The sequence below is a fragment of the Ruditapes philippinarum genome, unplaced genomic scaffold, assembly GCF_026571515.1.
Source record: "Ruditapes philippinarum isolate M1 unplaced genomic scaffold, ASM2657151v2 ctg2978_1_1_1_1, whole genome shotgun sequence".
Lineage (NCBI taxonomy): Eukaryota > Metazoa > Mollusca > Bivalvia > Venerida > Veneridae > Ruditapes > Ruditapes philippinarum.
In genome coordinates, this window is record NW_026861073.1 from 14,671 (window position 1) to 37,010 (window position 22,340).

General features: G+C 32.7%; 1 protein-coding gene across 1 annotated transcript; it reads right to left on the minus strand.

Moving 5' to 3' along the window:
* Positions 1 to 5,785: 5,785 nt before the first annotated feature.
* Positions 5,786 to 22,090, minus strand: LOC132714418 (valine--tRNA ligase-like; the record flags this gene model as incomplete). The annotated part of the gene is made up of 12 exons (XM_060697307.1): positions 5,786 to 6,620; positions 9,662 to 9,811; positions 10,567 to 10,733; positions 11,233 to 11,347; positions 12,267 to 12,473; positions 13,265 to 13,420; positions 14,262 to 14,389; positions 15,121 to 15,196; positions 18,564 to 18,737; positions 20,468 to 20,593; positions 21,091 to 21,161; positions 21,894 to 22,090. Coding segments are annotated over 12 exons (1,636 nt in total), but the record flags the coding sequence as incomplete, so codon positions are not given.
* Between the last annotated feature and the right edge of the window lie 250 nt (positions 22,091 to 22,340).

Genomic DNA, 22,340 nt, shown 5'->3' on the forward strand with positions numbered 1-22,340 from the left:
TTTTTTCCTGTTAGCCTAAAACAATAAAACAAAGTACCTATAAAAACAGACATGTTAACTCTATTGCAATATAATTATATTCCTAACAGTACTAGACTTCAATATACAGAATACTTTATTCAATATTACTTAAATGATGTAATTGCTATTGACATCATGTGATGCTGCTATAATTTCCTGTTTATTTATGTACACTGAGAAGACGGCTGTTCAGTCAAAACATTGGTATATTAAAGGGAATTTTAAGAATTTGCAGTTGACTTCTAAATTTTTTTTTACTATATATTCAAAATTATATAATTCAATGTGCATTACCAAAATCAAAATCTTCTCTCAGAATATCTAAAGGCAAAAGGATTTTTAACAAGAACTATCAGTAGTACAGCACCTTCAACTCTTCTCAGTGCTTGATAGTAAAATAAGGGCCTTGACAATGTAGAATTTTCTCAGTTCAGAAAGGGTCATAATTCTGTCAAAATTCATGTAAGAGTTATGGGCCTTCCGTAGTGAATTCCTATCATGCTCTCTATTAAGTGTGTGAAGTTTCCACCCATTCCATTCCCTTCAGCAGTTTTTGAGATACTAACTTGCATGCAAAAACTTAACCAAAGTTTGACACTGAAAAAGGGGTGAGTACAACAGCTCTCCCTATTCTTTGAATAGTCCGGCTAAAAATTATACAAAAATCTTATATAATCTTTTTATATATAGATGAACAAACAGTTTACTTCTATCTCACTCATAATACGCATGTACAATTAAACTAGTACCCTATGAATAACACTTTTTATACAAGAGGGCCATGATGGCCCTGAATTCGCTCACCTGTATATAGGCCCCCCAACCCCCACCCCACCCACCCCAACGTTGCAGGGCCAATTTAACCAAGGGCTTTTATTTGCACAAACTTGGTAGACACCCATAAGAAGATGTTTCATGCTAAACATCTAAGCTCTAGCTCATTGGGCTTTTTATAAGAAGATTTTTTTTAAAGTTTTTACTATACACATATAGTTAAAAACAATGACACCCCTGGGGCCTGGCCAGTTTTGACCCCAGGGCTTTTATTTGAACAAACTTTGTAGACACTTACTAGAAGATGTTTCATGCTTAATAACTAACTCTAGCTATTTGGGTTTTTTCAAAGAAGATTTTAAGTTTTTGCTATACACATATAAAGAAAATCAATGACCCCCGGGGCGGGGCCAATTTTGACCCCAGGCCTTTTATTTGAACAAACTTGGTAGACACCTATTAGAACATGTTTGATGCTAAATATCTTAGCCATAGCTCTTTGAGTTCTTTAACCTTTTCCCTGATACAGCCCCCTTAATTTACTGCTTTACACCCCATAATACAGTAGCCAGATAGATAATCAATAATCAATATCCTACTGATAAGGAGTCACACACTATCTCCATATAGGGTATGATAAATTATAGGTAAAATTGGTCAAATTAGATACCTATATACTTTAACTGGAAAATAAAGTATTAAGTTGTGTTTTGACAATTTTTGTATCAATAAAAAGTTTGTAGAGAATTGAAATACCTTTCCAATGGTATAAATATCATATTTGTTGGGTTTATACAAATATGTCTACATGAGTTATAAAGTAATAAACTATATACTTGATGGTGTTTTTTTCTCCATTGTTTCAGATAGATTAGGCTACTTATGTGTTTTAACTAATGTGAAATGGTTTAATTACAAGTTTGACAATATATATGTCAATGTAAGATTTGTAGAGATTTGAATTATCTTTCCAGTGGTATAAATTTTATATTTGTGGGCTTTATAACAGTATAATTACAGTAGTTATAAACAATAAAATGATGTATAATTTTTCTCTCTCTTTTACAGGGATTAGGGAAATATGGCTAATTTATTATTAATTTTTTTGGTTTATGCAGCATTCATTTTTAGTGAAATAAATAACAAGTTCTTTTTTTACCTTTTTTTATACCAGTAAAAAGAAATCTCACTTTGTTTTTATTTATTTATTTTATTAGTTTTTTTTTTATAATTTATTTCATAATAGTAACTGTCATTTCTGTAATACATGTATATAACTGTTGAATGAAATATTTCAGAATTTCTGCTGTCATGGTCATATATTTTCTTCATGAATTATGAATTTAATTAAATTTTATCATTTATAGATCTAATTTAGATCAAATGATGATAAAGGAAAGACATCCTCAAGTTCCACGGCCTTTTTGGCATTTTCATGTTGCCGACATCAAAGATGATATATGGGATATGATTTTATCATGTCGTATAATACATGGCCCCATGCTGTGTCTGTTATGAAAACAATAGCGCACATGAAAGAATTTAAACTATTAGACATTTCTTTGTCGGTCATTTTCTTAAAAAAATCGCCGCTGCTACCGGAAATATTTTATTGCAGGGGCCAGAGAGATACCCCTAGTCAGGACGTTAATTAATCCGTGTATATACACATGTCAGCTATCATAAACCAAAACAAACATCAAATCCATTATACCATGCCTGGCACGTGAACGACCCGTGATCATATAAATACTATTTATTCATTAGTTGCTATTTTTAGACACTTTTGTTCCTGTCTTACGATACGTTCTATATTTATTTCATTGACCCGCCCACTCATTAACTGCGTGACGTAAGGAAAACCCCTCACCTGGTTGGTCGCTAATTATACAAAAACTTTAAATAGTAACACCATAATTTTATGCACGGAATCCCCTCATAAAATGTTGATCTTTACGATAACACAATTTACAGGTCTATTTTCCGGGAAAATTGTTGATTTTTGGACAGGTAAATATTGAAGTCGGCGAAAGTCGCTTCCATTGAGATCATGCATGTCGGCGATTCTCGCTTACATGCAGTAATCGATAAAGCCGTCGATTCTCGCTTCTATCAGGGAATGGTAAAAGACGGCGATTCTCGCTTCTATAAGGGAAAAGGTTAAAAGATGATTTTTTAAGTTTTTACTATATGCATATAAGGAAATCAATGACCCCCTGGGGCAGGGCCAATTTTGACCCCAGGGCTTTTATTTGAACAAACTTGGTAGACACCTATTAGAACATGTTTGATGCTCAATATCTTAGCCATAGCTCTTTGAGTTCTTTAAAAGAAGATTTTTTAAGTTTTTACTATATGCATATAGGGAAAATCAATGACCCCCCGGGGCGGGCCAATTTTGACCCCAGGGCTTTTATTTGAACAAACTTGGTAGACACCCATTAGAACATGTTTCATGCTAAATATCTTAGCTCTAGCTCTTTGGGTTCTTTAAAAGAAGATTTTTTAAGTTTTTACTATATGCATATAGGGAAAATCAATGACCCCCCGGGGCGGGGCCAATTTTGACTCCAGGGCTTTTATTTGAACAAACTTGGTAGACACTCACTAGAAGATGTTTCATGCCAAATATCTAAGCTCTAGCTCTTATGGTTTTTTAGAAGAAGATATTTAAAGTTTTTTCTTTCGGTTGCCATGGCAACCAGAGTTCTGCATGGAATTAAATTCTTTGAACAATTTTTAAAGGTGACCACCAAAGGAACATTCCTGTGAAGTTTGGATGAAATTGGCTTAGTGGTTTATGAGGAGATGTCATTTAAAGTAAAAGTTTACGGACGGACGACGGACGGACGGACGGCGGACGGACTACGGACGGACGCCGGACGAAAAGCGATCACAAAAGCTCACCCTGTCACTTTGTGACAGGTGAGCTAAAAAGCCGCCAATATTGGAGTAAATTTCCCTATGAAGTCACCTGATGAAAATACAACAGCAATTTATTTTTTCTCAGAAATTTTAATGTCATTTCATAGTTGTACATGCACCAATTAAATATATAATTATAGACATAATTAATTAACATTAAAAAGATAATTAAATCTTAACGCAAGCTAAATCCGCAAAATAAAAGTCGGCAGTGATATACACATTTACATACATACAGAACTTGCAAGAATTGTGAATGTAATACACCAGAATAACAATCAGAAATTAGGATATTACCAAATCATCAATAACAATTTGTATCAATTATATATATCAGAATCAACCTGAGATTCCTATCTATATGTGATATTTAACTATTGGAACTCAACTCCCCCCCCCCCCCACCTACCTGAAATATGAAACATCACATCGCTTGTTGTACATAAATGATCTTACAATTGTATTGTCATACAGGTTTATACTAAACATGTTTTGAAGCCAACCTGAAGCAAGTATTTTATGTTTCTGGGACAACTAGGGTTAGCATACATGGGAAAGTTCCTTTGTCATCGGATTCTATAAAGCCAAAAAACTTTGAAAAATCATATGACACCTAGTTTTTTTAATAGATGTCACTCATTGACATAACTTAGAATTGTCAAAATCAGCATATTTTAAATTATATTTGTATAATATAAAGAAAAAGGTATAAATTGTGTTGCATTGATTACAGGCTACCACAATAAGATTTCGAACAAACAAGTCCCATATAAATGAACATCATGCTGCTAGAGAGGGACCTTGACCCTAGTGACCTAGACCTTTTTGAGCTTGTGACCTCGAAGAGTGTCTGCCAGGTAGAACTCATGAAGGTGCTTGCACCTGTAATGTTTGGAGGCTTTACACTCTAGGTGGAAGGACTTCCTATGATGTAAACTAGTTATACATACACATATAATGATGTAATCAGTGTATGATAATAATAACCAAAATTTGTAAACATTATTTCACTAACTGTATAAATCATATCCTGGTTTTAAAAGTTTAACAATATATTCATAAATATGTTCATAAAACTTTAACATGGGATTTTGTACATGCAGTAACAATGGGGTTTCTATATAAAATAACAAATAACAGGTTGTAACTTCATAACTAGAACTTACCATACTTATTCTTCTATCAATCTACAAATTTGTTATGTATCACATGGTATATGATATACAAATTAAGGTAGCAAGTTGAATTATATTAATTTTATGAAGTTACATCAATTTTATCAATTTAATGAAAAAAAACTTCACAAAATACTACAGAGCTTTAAGGAGCTAAAATAAACTTGTATTATCTAAACTTGTATTATCTTATGCAAATGAACCAATATCGGTCTTCAATAGACATAAATTTTCAATCTAATAAAAGCATTTTATACAATCTCGCTGTTTTTACATATCCAAGCTTATTTTGTTATACTGTATGAAAAAGCACTTTCCAAAAAATGATGAAACTTGGTTACTAACAAAATAAAGCAAAATCACAAGGTGACCAAGCATTACTCATATAAACAATGATCAATTAGGCTTTAAAATACAGCAAGCAACATTTTTTCATCCAAACACCATGTCTGCTTCAAGAACTTATATGTATTTGTGCAGTATTTTCATTTTAATTGATATTTTAAATGCAATTTACTAAAATAAGGTCACAAGAAATTATCATGTCACTCTTAGATACAAGGAATATGATGTCACCCTTAGATACAAGGAACATCATGCCACCCTTAGATACAAGGATTATCATGTCACCCTTGGATACAAGGATTATCATGTAACCCTTAGATACAAGGATAACCATGTCATCCTAAGATACAAGGATAATCATGTCCCCTTAGATACAAGGATTATCATGTCACCCTTAAATACAAGGATTATCATGTCACCCTTAGATATAAGGAATATCATGTCACCCTTAGATATAAGGAATATCATGTCACCCTTAGATACAAGGAATATGATGTCACCCTTAGATACAAGGAATATGATGTCACCCTTAGATACAAGGAACATCATGCCACCCTTAGATACAAGGATTATCATGTCACCCTTGGATACAAGGATTATCATGTAACCCTTAGATACAAGGATAACCATGTCATCCTTAGATACAAGGATAATCATGTCCCCTTAGATACAAGGATTATCATGTCACCCTTAAATACAAGGATTATCATGTCACCCTTAGATATAAGGAATATCATGTCACCCTTAGATATAAGGAATATCATGTCACCCTTAGATACAAGGAATACCATGCCATCCTTGGATACAAGGATTATTATGTCACCCTTTGATCATGTCACACTTGGATACAAGGATAATCATGTCACCCTCAGAAATCATTTCTTGCTGAAGAGACTAAACTTAATTTTTTGTCTAAACTATCAAAAATATATGAACACTTATGAGATGACAGTAAACATAAAATAAATAAATCACATGTATACAAGAATTTACACCTTCTGCCTTTATTTTTATAGAATTTTTTTTTATTAGTTTTTCAAACTTAAACCCAGTCACTGAAACTTTAACTTTAAATCATCACTTTGTTACTTTTCCACAGAATTCTTCCTTTTCAGAATTTCAACCTAAATCTCCCTTTCAAATTTAAAATAAAACTTTTTTTGGGGTTGAAAGAATCGTAAAGTTTTGAAGGTAACACATTGATGATAAAAATCACTTGCAGCAACAATAACAAACATGTGTTATGTTTCCTTAGTTGAAATGTAAAAGTGGATTCAAAATGTAAGTAAATTTTCCTAAATGATCACATGGTTATTGCATCGTGCTTAGCATTTCCATAGCTTGACTTAACTTCTCTATTTCCTGTGTCAACTCTGATTTCTGAAATATAAAGAAATACAATTTTTATTTAATAATTATCAAAAACAGATATGTTTTAGTTGGTTGTTATTCACATAGCCATTTGGCACTGTAAAGGCAATATTGAGACCTTCAAGCTTTACAAGTGGGGTAAGACCTGAAGTGCTATCCATGCATTATTTCAGGAGCAAGTGGGCACCTGAGTAGAACCACTGACCTTGAGAAAGCTAGAGCCAGATGGATAGTGGCCTCACATGATTTTTTTTTTTACATTTCTGGCAGGAGAGAAAATATATAATAAATATTAAAACATGACTCAAATAATGCATATAAAATGTCATTCTGCAAAAATAATAGCAGACATGATGTCATATGATGTTGATAATATTGGTACAACTTTAACAACCACTATCAAAATTGGTCATTTAAAATGATGCTAAAAATAAAGCCTAACAAGATACCAGACTAGAATTTTACCAAATATAAACAACGAAATTCAATAAAACAAAATAATATGATTTTATAGTGTTTAAAAAAAAATGAATTAAAATGCGTTCATGTTTTTTTTTTTGCTGTGGCCTTGGAGCATTTTGAAAGAGTAAAGTGTTTGCAACACGTTTTAAACTAATAAACTGCTTCTAGTCACACAACGTGATCACTTAAAGTGATAGCTGCCGTGTTTTATTGTCACATAAAGAATGACGATTCAATGCAATACAGCTTACTCCATGGACCGATTATAAACAACGGCACAGTAGACTCTAGATATCATCTCTAAATCAACTGATGTGCAACACTCAGGCTTTTAATTGTGCAGCTGATCAATTTAATTCACTTCCGTGCACATTCCTAATTTTTTTTTTTCTCTGATGAATGGAGATAAAGTTTTTAAAGCATTAGTGTCATACATGACACCTCGTTAAACTGTACATCCCTGTAACATACAGGCTGGGGTATTTTTTTCTTCTTATTTAATTAAAGAGGCTGGCTCATAGATAGATACATGAAATAAATTATTATTAAAGCAACATGCATGAACAGGAGTGAAAAACTGTAAAAATCTGAGATAATAATGTAGTGTGAAGATTATTGAAAGATCGTTAAACTTTAACTACTTTTATGGTTGAAACACATTTAGGGTTCCATTCATTTAAAGAACTGGCCTGCATGTGAATAGAAGTAAAAAGTAAATTTATAGGCACATTGCAGTGCCCAAGAAATCCTTTAAAAAATTTCTTTGGAAAGGTCAAACATGTGTTTATTATAGTAATGATATTACAATGGCTTTAGAGCATATCAAATTTTTAACAACTAAAGACAATAGTGCTGGATAGTAAAGATAGCAAATTGTAAACAAAATAGTATTTTCACTTCCATACGAAATACTAATTCACTATAATTATACCGATTAAAAACAGAGCAGAAGCTGCAGAAGATAGTTCATGTATAAAGCATAGGAGTATTTTTTGGAAACTGTAACAAGATTTCAAAAATAAAATGTCTTTGGGAAATAAAATTGATAGCATTTCGGCATAATGGGCCTTTAAGGATTAATGAAAAACTAGAAATGTGTCAACAGGTCCCCTGCAGTCTACAGACAATCAGCATAACAGTGTGACAAACAAAGGCAAGTCTATATTCCACTATCACTAAGTAGTTGGGGGCATAAATATGTAACTATTAAACTGCAATGCTTGAAGAGTTATGAATACAATCCATCACAAATCACTAACAAAATTCTTTAAAGAAGCTAGCTTAAAGGTGCATCATTAAAAATTGATAAAACATCACAAATAAAGATATGTATATTAAATTAAATAAAAATAATTCCAGATTTTTTTTTTAAAGATCAATAAAAACAAATCACTACATACAGAATGTCAAATAAATGATAAAATTATTAAAAGACATTAAAAATATTCTTTTATATCAAATTTTTAAGATATAATGAAATCAATTCACTACAGGGAGCGGAGCATTGATTGAAAAAATAAATTCTGTAATAATTGTAAAAATATTATCATATTATCGAACTTGAAAATAAAAACATTGTTAAAACATTCATTTCAGTAGTACAAATCATCTTGTTTATTATGTGATTTTCACAACATGCAGCAAAACTTGTTTAATTGTTCTCTTTATCAATGTGTAGAAGAACGGATTTTGTACTGATTCAGTAATAATAACTTTGTCTTTAAGGTTTGGTAATTGCAGACAAAAATAGTGAAAAACTTCTCTATTTTAGGCCCAACAGTCTGTAAATTAAATAGTTTAATTTCTTTGCTCAAAATTTTTCTATAAGAAAATCCAAATGTACCTTCTCAGTGGCATATGTTTTTCTTTTAGCTACACTTCTTTACAATAATGGTATCAAAGTTAAAGTCTATATGTTGTATTAAGAATCAAAGGCACATTAATTTGCTTCTCTATTTCTAGTCAAAGGGAGACAATCATGATCAAAGGCAAAAGTTATCTTTCTTTGAAATCCAGTATTATTCATAGCACCATACTTTTAGTTTGCTCTGAACACTAAAATATGCACAGAGCTTTAACATAAACAAAACATATTTTGATTTTGTTTTTCTTCAGGCATTGATTTGTTTAATTTCCAGCCTTAAAGGTAAAGGAAAACCTTTAGTGACCCTCTGTGCATTACCCGAGTAGAATAATCAACCCTCACATGAATAAATGCTTCAACTTGCAAAGTGCTCCCTCACATGAATAAATGCTAAGTCCCAGATATGATTCCAACCCACAGCAGCACACCTTTATATTTCCATCTTTATTTTTTTTAAATATTCTGTTACAACTGAGTATACAAACTGCATATATATATTATATTTTTTGGACTTGAGCTTATCATCACAACAATACAGTAGAAGTCATTGGTGACTTTCATGCTTTACCAGTGAAGAAAGACCTCAGGCTCCCGAGTAGAGCCAACAACGTTCTGTGACTGGATTTGAACATGCACCAGTAAGGAGCAAGTGGTTTAATGTTTACGACCTTAACCACTCTACCACAGACATATACTGTAATAAAATATTAGAATATTAACAAACCTTTTCTGATTCTTTTTGTCTCACATCTTCAGGGACTTTTGTCTCATAGTCTGCCTTCGTCATTGAACTTTCAATCTTCTGTAATTGACCGACTAGTCGCTCTTTCTTTCCTGTCAGTTTCTTCAACTCTTTATCTATATCTATAAAATCCTACAAAAACAAAATAAAAACATTACTTTGAACATCTACAGTTCATTTCACACTAAACTTCCCAGCCTCATGCACAAACTGTGCACAACATCTGAACTAGATGTGCACAACATGTGCACTTGGTATTTTTTATATACGTTTTCTCATATTTGTTCCTGGAACCAACCAGTACTAAGCAATTTTGTGTAAAAAAAGTGTAAATTTTCTTGTTGAAGCTCAGGGTATCAATGGCTTGCCCCCCCGAGGTTTGTTCCCATGCAACCAGCATGTCTTACGCCTTAACAACTTGGTCACTGACAACTTTGAGTATATGACTAAACACCCACTCTTCTTATAATAAGCTTTAGGAAAAAGAAGTTAAAACACCAATTTCTCAGATTTGATTTGCCATTTCAAATAACCATGACCTTTGAGTTTATAAAATATTTTTTATATAAATTTGACTTTAAATTTAAACATATGTATTTCAGCTTGATTGTGATTATTGCCTGTTTGTTTTTAGAACCACTTTCAAGCAACACTCTGGAAATAACTCAAACCAACAATAACTTGGTGGAAAGGTAGACACATTTTCTACTAGACCGACCGTCCCCTGACCTTTGTCATATTAACCTATACCCTACCTTTATAATAAAGTGTGTTTCACATTTAGCAGATACAGTCTGTACAGCACAACCAGTGGGAGGAGCTTCATTGACCTTTACACACTAGACCAACCCCCCCCCTGACCTTTGACATATCAACGTATAACCTACCTTTATCATAAAGTGTGTTTCACATTTCGCAGATACAGTCTGTACAGCACAACCAGTGGGCGGAGCTTCATTCACCTTGACACAGCTCGACAGCGACAGTACCTGGATCATCTCTGTGTGGGTACGTACAAGGTTAGCCGTCTCCTCGTCCGAACACTTTACATATACTGTATATAATAGATTAAATCTAGTCTATAAAATATGAACATTTTACATATACTGCTTATAATAGATTAAATCAAGTCTATACAACTTCTTGTTTCAAAGTTTATTCATTTAATTCTATGGTAACGATTTTAAAAACCAGTTGAGCACAGATCATTTAGAAATATTCAACCTTAACAGATGGCGGAAGACCACTACTTGTCCTCTATGCTGACTTTACAAATCACAGTGGGTAATGATTTCCTTAACAATATCTAACCATTTGACATTCAGCTTTCAAAAAACTTAATAATGACTAATGATAACAGCCAAATTATGATTTTTCATAAATTATTATAAATTTTCTGACAGTTACCATTTTGGGAAAATTATAGGCACTTTTGTCAATAGAAAGGATCTGTTTACCAGATCTGTTTAAAAAAGAAATCTCTTAAAGTAATGGTCCAGTCTGAAAAAGCATTCTTAATCACACAAAAACTAGTATCAAGAAAGATAACTCACACTCTGGTTTCATTTTATTGGTGATGTTATAATCTCCCCTGACAGACCGTACAGATTTCACAATGCTCTGTATGAAATCCACTTCTTCCTCCAGTTTATTATCTCTCCAAGGACACTGAAATATTTCACATGAGCCGTGTCACGACAAAACCAACATAATGGGTTTGCGACCAGCATGGATCCAGACCAGCCTGCGCATCCGCGCAGTCTGATCAGGATCCATGCTGTTCGCTTACAAAGTCTATAACATATAGTGAAACTGATAGCGAACATCATGGATCCTGATCAGACTGCGCAGATGCGCGGCTGGTCTGGATCCATGATGGTCGCAAACCCACTATGTTGGTTTTGTCGTGACACGGATCACATAATTTTAAAATAATAACTTTACAACCTTGTGCATTCTATCTTATATCTATTTAATTCTAAGGAAGACATAAAATTACCTAAACAATGCTGATAGGAGGCAGTTATTTCGTGAGATAAATTTGTAAAACACTGTAAATTACATTTGTATTTTTCATCTGAGATTTATATTTAGATATTTTGGATGATAGTCAAACTTGTTTCATCATAAAATGAATATCAAAATGTTAACTGCATAAAATTCAAATCCCTTGTTATGATTCTGGCATAGCAAGACAGAGTCAGGTTCTATGATAATTTGTATGTATTTTGTGAATTGTTTAACTGAGCAACAGAGTATTTAATGAAACTACTACAAATAACAAACAGGTTTTCTACCAAAATGATCAAATTACCAATTTCCAGATAATAATTATAACCTGTGGTATTTGAAGACAATCTTTCTATGAAAGGTAATTAGAACTAGACTCTTGAACAAAGTACGTGTACATGAGTTCAACCATTTATTTACATGAAGAGTGTATACTATATATTATGTATCCATCACACAGAACCATGCTCATGTTTTTGCCTAAAAGACAGGTGTTATAATTTTGGGATATATTATCAGATTATAAATAAATTGATTTTTTTAAAATCATGATATTATCAAACAAGAAAAGACTTACATCTGAAGGTAGTGGGTATGGTGTGACACAGATACTCGGAGGGTCGGAGCTAGATCGTCGTGGTAACCGTTGATACAACTCTTCCGTAACAAACGGCATGAACGGATGCAGCAGACGTAGACCTACATCTAGACATGTATATAACACGTCCTGACAAATTACCTTCGCCTCCTCATCAGAACCGTATATAATAGGCTTGATATTCTCCTAAAAGATGTCAACAAAGATATTTAATTGAAATTCATACCTCAAAAAAATTTTCATAGATTTTATTTTCCAGACAGTTCCTATTAAAATGAGCATGGCATGCAGTGTTTAGGCTCCTCTTAAAAAAAATAAGTTAAAAAGGGGCACAACTCCAAAAATACTGCTTTCAGAATTATGTCTCTTGTCTAACAACTTCAACTCATCATGATAAACAAGTTTTCCAAGTTCATGTTTAAATACTGGGAAACATTAAACAGCGTGACGACATAACAAAGACAATGCAGCGATCATAAAAGCTTGACTTTTTCTTTGAAACAAAAAACAAAACTTTACAAGTCTAATATTAAATATCACATGCAATATTCAAAATCTGACTTCAATCATACAATAATATGATTAAGTAACTGCTAAATGTTTTGGCATCATTTTGACACATCTAAGAAAGTTTGAAATACTCAAAGGAATTCACCAGAAGTGCATACTTGTAACAAAATGTTTACAAAATGTTGTTACCCTGCAATAAAATCAAAATTCTGAGAAAACTTAACACCTTTACCTGTTAAATTTTTTAAATGGACTTGTCTAGCTTCCATTTTTGGAACTGTCCATTATCAATATTGGGGATATCAAGATGAAAATTATAAGTTTTGAAGTCAGCCAACAGTATAGAGCCAGGTCGAACTGCACAGAAATACAGAATGGACTGACTTTATACTGGTGGCAAAGGGATATTATCACATTTGGTTCCCACAGTGTAAGGGGTAAAAGAGACATTTATCAGTGTTACGTACCAGGTACCAGTCACAGAGTTCGTACAACCAGAAGTTATAGCAGGCTGTTGTTGCTGTTGGGAAATCGTAGCTCTCAAAACCGACTTTACACGCCTCTACTGTGTTACTCAACTTGCTCAATATCCATAACTCCATCTCATTCTCTTTACCACACAACTGTTATATAATAAAATCAATTAAAGTATTACATATATAATTATGTTCACAATTAAAGTGCTTTGTATATTTGATAAAACAAGGGCCATAACTCCGAAGAAGCTTGTTTATCAAAGCTTGGCAGACTGCTAGCTGACAGATCATATTTAACATAGCCTGTTTTTGCAGGCATTTGAAAATAACCTTTATTAACAAAGTCGTATATTTTCATAGTATTACATGCACTTAAACACACTAAATACAATTACTGGCTAATAATTTTGAGGATTCATAGAATAAAATTTGCTTATTATACAAAGTAGTGTCACAAGTTAGAAACTTTTAGATTCAATATATTGGAACCACTTTCAAGTCCTTTTTTCTAAACTAACTAATACCCTTGCGTTATGATTACGAGGAATCATGATCTTAATAGTTGATCATCTGTTTAATTTGTTTTGTTGGATTTTAAATCGCACAAACACTAGAAATGGTCATATTGCATTTTTCCAGCTCAAAGATCCTGTAACTCAATCTTTTTATAGTTTTATATCATAAATTTGATTCTCAAATGAAGATTTATCGGTATTGTAAGCTACAAAATTTCATGTAAATAAAGGGAGGTAATTCGAAATCTATGTTCGATAAAGTCTAAGCCAAATTTTTCAATAAGAAATGAATGCAAAGTTGAAAGATATTAATAATTACTTATAATGCAAATAAACATTTGCAGTACATATTCAACATTTTCAACATACTTACAACATATAGGATCTATAAGTGGCAGAGGAAGACCTCAGGTGCCCCTACATACATTATAAATTATTTTAGGTACATTATAAATATAGAGAGAATAACCTACCTGAGCAGAGGGTTTGGGTTTGAAATCAGTTCCTAAAGCAGTGAGAGCAAATCTTGTTGCATTCCACAGTTTGTTACAGAAAAACCTATATCCTTGTACACGAAGTACATCTAGATTTATGTCACGCCCTGTAACCGTAGAAATATTATAATAATAATGAATCAATAAATTTAAACAAATCTCTTACCATAATCACTGTATTACTGAATGGAAACAACTCAAACATTTATATTCATAACTAAACATTTATATTCATAACCTTTTATGTGAAAGTAGAATTGTTTTTACAAAAAGAACTTTTTACCTATTCTTCTTAATTGTTCAAGGTAACTTTAAATCTACTCTTGTCTGGAGTAAAAACTATCTCTTTGATAAAGGTACATTTTAACTTCTAAGGAATGATAAGTAAAGTTTGATATCAAATTACTACTTTTAAGTAACTTTTAATACATGTAGTTGAAAAATATTTTTTTAAAGGAACTCCATTGAGGTCCAAAAGATTTAAAATATAAAATTCAATTTTTTGATATAGCTCAACGGGGACACTTTGAACAAAGAGATATGCAAAGATAACAAACAAATATACACAGAAATAAATTGAAAATCATATTTTTATTCTTTGCATGATTTTCAAATTTGGGTCATTTTTTTTACAATTTGAATAAATATTCAGGAAATCGCAGTGAGTAAAAATCTGATATTTTGTACACAAGTTATTGGGGTGGACCTACATCAAATGGAAAAATTCTTTTGAATTTTTTTTTTCAAATCCTGTCATATTAATAAACCACAGGTGAGTCCCTTTAAAGATTTTAAACATTTGAAAATTTTATCCGAAGGTAAAGCCTTTATCATTTACCTGTTGTATATGAGATGAGCGCAAATCTGAGGGCATCTGTACCACACTCTGGTATACCATTAGGGTAATCTTGTTTCTATAATAACAAGATATGTTTGTAAAACATGTATGCCCCCTATCAGCAGCCAATTATTCATGTGATAAGGTAATTATGCATGACTTCTGACCCAGTGATCAAACAATTAATAAAGGTTATCAAGTATCTACTGGTCATGACCTTGACCTTTGACCCCTTGACCCAAAACTCAATAGGGGTCATCTGCTGGTCAAGACCAATCATCATACAAAGTTTGAAGTTCCTAGGCCTAAGCGTTTTTAGTTAATTGATCAGAAACCGTTTTTACTTACAAGGTCAATGTGATCTTGACCTTTGACCCCTTGACCCCAAAATCAATAGGGGTCATTTGCTGGTCATGACTAATCACCATGCCAAGTTTGAAGTTCCTAGGCCTAAGGGTTCTTTTATTATTGATCCGAAACCGTTTTAACATACAAGGTCAATGTGACCTTGACCTTTGACCCCAAAATCAATAGGGGTCATCTGCTGATTATGACCAATCACTATGCCAAGTTTGAAGTTCCTAGGCCGAAGCGTTCTTTAGTTATTGATCAGAAACCGTTTTTACTTACAAGGTCAATGTGACCTTGACCTTTGACCCCTTGATCCCAAAATCAAAGGGGTAATCTGCTGGTCATGAAAAATCACCATACCAAGTCTGAAGTTCCTAGGCCTAAGCGTTCTTAAGTTATTGATCAGAAACCGTTTTTACTTACAAGGTCGATGTGACCTTGACCTTTGACCCCTTGACCCAAAACTCAATAGGGGTCATCTGCTGGTCACCACCAATCATCATACAAAGTTTGAAGTTCCTAGGCCTTAGCGTTTTTAGTTAATTGATCGGAAACCGTTTTTACCTACAAGGTCAATGTTACACGACCTTTGACCCCTTGACCCTAAAACAATAGGTCATCTGCTGGTCATGACCAATCACCATACCAAGTTTGAAGTTCCTAGGCCTAAGGGTATTTAAGTTATTGATCGGAAAGCATTTTTACCTACAAGGTCAATGTGACCTTGCCCTTTTACCCCTTAACCCCAAAATCAATAGGGGTCATCTGCTGGTCATGACCAATCACCATACCAAGTTTGAAGTTCCTAGGCCTAAGGGTTCTTTAGTTATTGATCGGAAACTGTTTTTACCTAAGAGGTCAATGTGACCTTGACCATTGACCCCTTGACCCCAAAATCAATAGGGGTCATCTACTGATCATGACCAATCACCATATCAAGTTTGAAGTTCCTAGGCCTAAGGGTTCTTTAGTTATTGATCGGAAACTGTTTTTACCTAAGAGGTCAATGTGACCTTGACCTTTGTGCCCTTGACCCCAAAATCAATAGGGGTCATCTACTGGTCATGACCAATCACTATATCAAGTTTGAAGTCCCTAGGCCTAAGGGTTCTTTCATTATTGATCGGAAACCGTTTTTACCTACAAGGTCAATGTGACCTTGACCTTTGACCCCTTAACCCCAAAATCAATAGGGGTCATCTACTGATCATGACCAATCACCATATCAAGTTTGAAGTCCCTAGGCCTAAGGGTTCTTTCCTTATTGATCGGAAACCGTTTTTACCTACAAGGTCAATGTGACCTTGACCTTTGACCACTTAACCCCAAAATCAATAGGGGTCATCTGCTGGTCATAACCAATCACCATACCAAGTTTGAAGTTCCTAGGCCTAAGGGTTCTTTTGTTATTGATCGGAAACCGTTTTGACCCAAGAGGTCAATGTGACCTTGACCTTTGACCCCTTGACCCCAAATCAATAGGGGTCATCTACTGATCATGACCAATCACCATACCAAGTTTGAAGTTCCTAGGCCTTAAGGTTCTTTACTTATTGATCGGAAACCGTTTTTGCTTACAAGGTCAATGTGACCTTGACCTTTGACCCTTGACCCCAAAATCAATAGGGTCATCTACTGATCATGACAAATCACCATACCAAGTTTGAAGTTCCTAGGCCTTAAGGTTCTTTAGTTATTGATCGGAAACCGTTTTTGCTTACAAGGTCAATGTGACTTTGACCTTTGACCCCTTGACCCCAAAATCAATAGGGGTCATCTACTTGTCATGACCAATCACTATACCAAGTTTGAAGTTCCTAGGCCTAAGGGTTCTTTAGTTATCACTCGGAAACCATTTGGTCTACGGACCGACGGACCGACAGACCGACGGACCGACGGACCGACAAGTGCAAAGCAATATACCCCCTTTTCTTCGAAATGGGGGCATAATAATATAGTATATATATAATCTGTCTACTTATTTTTCATAATCATTTCAATAATAGTCTGACTTTTGTCTTTAGCGACCACTGTAATTTCCCCATCTTTATCCTATCTTTATCCTATCTTTATCCTATCTTTATCTTATCTTTATCCTATCTTTATCCTATCTTTATCTTTAATGTATTAAGAGACTTTTGCTAAATGTGACAGCTAATTAGTCAGCTAATTGAGATCAATCTTTTCATCAAGCGGCCACATATACCTGTCAAGTGCTTGTGTTTGTAGAGAATGCCGTTTCGTGATGTAACAAGTGTCAACAATCAAAACACAATATATACATATGTGAAAAACTTTATATCCCAAACTTTTTTTGTAGTGTATGCAAATGAAGTTAAGTATACATGTGATGTGTATTATCCAATGAAATCGAAAGAACAAAGCAACGCCCTGCCCCTACTGTGATGGTGTAAAAAAAGGCTTCTCTGTTGATATTTGGACTGCATTGAATTGACATTGAACTTGATCAGCAATTAATTAAATTAATTGTTACAATTAAACATAATTTGCTTATTTCAAATGAAAAATGCACAACAGAAAGCATCTTCACTTATGAGATGTTAAGTGTCAGGGACAAGGAAAAGCAATAGAAGAGCTTAAAATTTCTTGACAGATGTCAAACATGTATGTAATGGATCAAAACCTTTTAGTCATTAAATATCAGAAAAGTATTTTTTTTTATTTTAGCACTTATTTAGATTATCAGTGTTTTAATTATTAACATTTATATAAATAAAATAAAGTTGATAAATTTCCCCACCACAAAAGAAAGATATCATGAATAAATTTCAACTTTTTCTCATGCTTTGTATAAAGACACCATTGCACTAAGTGATCATTTTTGGTGTTTCCCTTGCGTAGTCTTTTAATACACATTTGACTGTACAAGCTTGAAAGATATTCAGTATGAAATGCTTTTTTTTTCACTATTTAATGAACAATTTTTCTATGTCAAAACATACATCTGGTATAAATAAATCAACTTGTGTAAAGTCTTGTCAGAATTCAGACTGGCCTGGCTCTATATAGATAGCACATACCCAAAATTATTGTAACAAAAATTCACATGTGGAGGTAATATATAACCCTACCTGGCCATCTTTAGCCTTGGCAATTTCTTTCTCATCAAGATTTCCCTCTTGTAACCTCTGATGTAGAAGGTCTAGAGATATTCCTGTTATTACATCTATAGGATCTATCACATTACCCAGTGTTTTACTCATCTTTCTACCATGAGCATCTCTCACCATTGCATGAAGATATACCTGTAATTAATCAACATATACCGGTAATTAAAATTATATAAAAATATATCTGTAATTATCATTACCTGAAGATTTACCAGTATTATCATTATTACATGTAATTTTCATTACATTGAGATATATCAGCAAATGATCATTGCATGAAGATATACCTGTAATTATCATTGCATGAATATTTACCTGTAATTATCATTGCATGAATATTTACCTGTAATTATCATTGCGTGAATATTTACCTGTAATTATCATTGCATGAATATTTACCTGTAATTATCATTGCGTGAATATTTACCTGTAATTATCATTGCGTGAATATTTACCTGTAATTATCATTGCGTGAAGATATACCTGTAATTATCATTGCATGAATATTTACCTGTAATTATCATTGCATGAATATTTACCTGTAATTATCATTGCATGAATATTTACCTGTAATTATCATTGCGTGAATATTTACCTGTAATTATCATTGCATGAATATTTACCTGTAATTATCATTGTGTGAATATTTACCTGTAATTATCATTGCGTGAATATTTACCTGTAATTATCATTGCGTGAATATTTACCTGTAATTATCATTGTGTGAATATTTACCTGTAATTATCATTGCGTGAATATTTACCTGTAATTATCATTGCGTGAATATTTACCTGTAATTATCATTGCGTGAAGATTTACCTGTAATTATCATTGCGTGAATATTTACCTGTAATTATCATTGCGTGAAGATTTACCTGTAATTATCATTGCGTGAATATTTACCTGTAATTATCATTGCGTGAATATTTACCTGTAATTATCATTGCGTGAATATTTACCTGTAATTATCATTGCGTGAATATTTACCTGTAATTATCATTGCATGAATATTTACCTGTAATTATCATTGCATGAATATTTACCTGTAATTATCATTGCATGAATATTTACCTGTAATTATCATTGCGTGAATATTTACCTGTAATTATCATTGCGTGAAGATTTACCTGTAATTATCATTGTGTGAATATTTACCTGTAATTATCATTGCGTGAAGATTTACCTGTAATTATCATTGCGTGAATATTTACCTGTAATTATCATTGCGTGAATATTTACCTGTAATTATCATTGCATGAATATTTACCTGTGATTATCATTGCGTGAAGATTTACCTGTAATTATCATTGCGTGAAGATTTACCTGTGATTATCATTGCATGAATATTTACCTGTAATTATCATTGCGTGAAGATTTACCTGTAATTATCATTGCGTGAATATTTACCTGTAATTATCATTGCATGAAGATTTACCTGTAATTATCATTGCATGAATATTTACATGTAATTATCATTGCATGAAGATTTACCTGTAATTATCATTACATGAAGATATACCTGTAATTACCATTGTATTAGGATATACCTATATTTATCATTACATGAAAATATACCTGTAAATAATAGGGCTTTGAAAATATATCTGTAATTATCATTACATAAAGATATACCTGTAATTATCATTTCATGAAGATTTAACTGTAATAATTATTATTACCTACAGATATACCTGCAATTATTATTACCTGTATGCCTGTAATTATCATTACCTAAATATTTATTATCATTACATGAAGATTTACCTGTAATTCCAATAGATTTTTAAATAAAACATGTTACTTTATTGACAAATGAAAAATAAATTCCCATATATTTCATTATAACAGTAATTTTGAAGTCTTACCTCGGTAAAAGGTAAATCACCTAACAATGTTCTACCAAACATGACCATTCTAGCTACCCAGAAAAACAAGATGTCATGTCCTGTCTCCAACAGTGATCCTGGATAAAACTTCTTCAAGTCTGGAGTCTGTAATAATATAATATGTAAATATTAGAGATAAACATTGCCATAGAAACAGCTTGTATATTTATTAACTGCTAAATTTAGCACAAAATAAGTGATGTCCCTAAAACTGGAAATGGTGCTACCATACAAACATAAAAGGAAAATAACTCTGCAAGAAGTCACTCAAATTAAACTTCCAACAGATTAAATTTATATCAATGTTATACAACAATAGGATTTTGTGAGAATTTTTTCTAGATAACTAACTAGTAATAACCAATTTCTCCAGAAGTAATCAACAACTAATCCCACATGATTTCTGAACCAGCAGTGAGAGACAAATGACCATTAGACTCCGTCTGATATCGATTGACATAAGAAAAACTACTCCTCATCCAAGGATTAAACACAAACCTCTAAAGTACTAATTCAATGTTTTCCCTATTGAGCCAAGTGTGCGGACCCCTAGAATAATGATCAAACTTTTATAATAAATGGATAATCCATCACATATTTACCTCATCTGGCCATCCAAATACAGAGAACGGGAACAAAGCTGAAGAGAACCAAGTGTCTAATACATCTGGGTCTGAAAAATACATAAAAATTAAATTCACAGTATTTCTGTTGCCAGATAAAAAAATTATGGAATAGATCCTCTTGGCACATTTCACATAGTTCATACATGGCTGATTCATACATGCCGGATTTTGTGAGAAAAAATATATAATCTGTACTTTCTTACCTGCAGCACAACTACAACAATAACCCCAGAAATGTCACAAAATATCAAATCAAAACTAAATTGACTTCATTTTCAATACCATATACAGTATATTTCAATTAATTAGCTACAATGAATTTTACACTAATTGCTTTTGTAGAATTCATAGATAGCAGGTTTTCTGACTGATCACACTTTAAAGATAATTCAGACTTTCAATTCAAAATAAAATCAAAGGATTGTAGGCTGTGTGGGTTCAACTCCTATCAAGGGCATGCCATTGTTGTTTCCTTGAGCAAGAAACTTAACACTCCTTGTTTAGTACAGGCTGGTTCAAGGAATGAATTCAAGACTGTGTCAATAAACCTATGGCTTTCTACACAATCAAACTTAAATAAATTCTGTATAGACTAATCAAAGTGAAACTTATTTCAGCAAAGCGGATACCATAATATCTTTCCTCACACATCATCAAGAATTGCATATTTAAAGTTCAAAACATAAAACAGTTCTCAGGGGTCTCAATGTTTTTTTTTAAGTTTTGTTTCAATTAATTAATATTATGTCAATTAATACCATTCCGCAAACAAATATTACCTTGTGTAAGTGTGATTTTATCTTTCGAGACGTTAAATTTTGCCGCAGCTTTATCTCTAGCCTCTTCTTCAGTGCGGGCACATATCCAGTACTGTCCGTCAGTGTCCTTACCCGCCGGAATATTTGGATCATCTATAGTTGCAAAGTATGCCGGGATACGATGTCCCCACCATAGCTGACGAGATATACACCAATCTCTACCAAAAATAAATAATACGAGTAAGGTAAGTATGATAATATTCTTTCTATCCATTGCATGTAACCATTGGTCAACTTGTCAACTTTTTGTATCTACTATCTAACGATGGGTAAAAATTGAAATACCATGTAATCTTAATCTTTTTAATTTGACATATAGACAAAAAAGAGATTTTTTATGATGTCTAAAAATCCTGTTATTCAAGAATAATTCTAAAAACATTTTACTTCATGTTTCACTGGAACAAA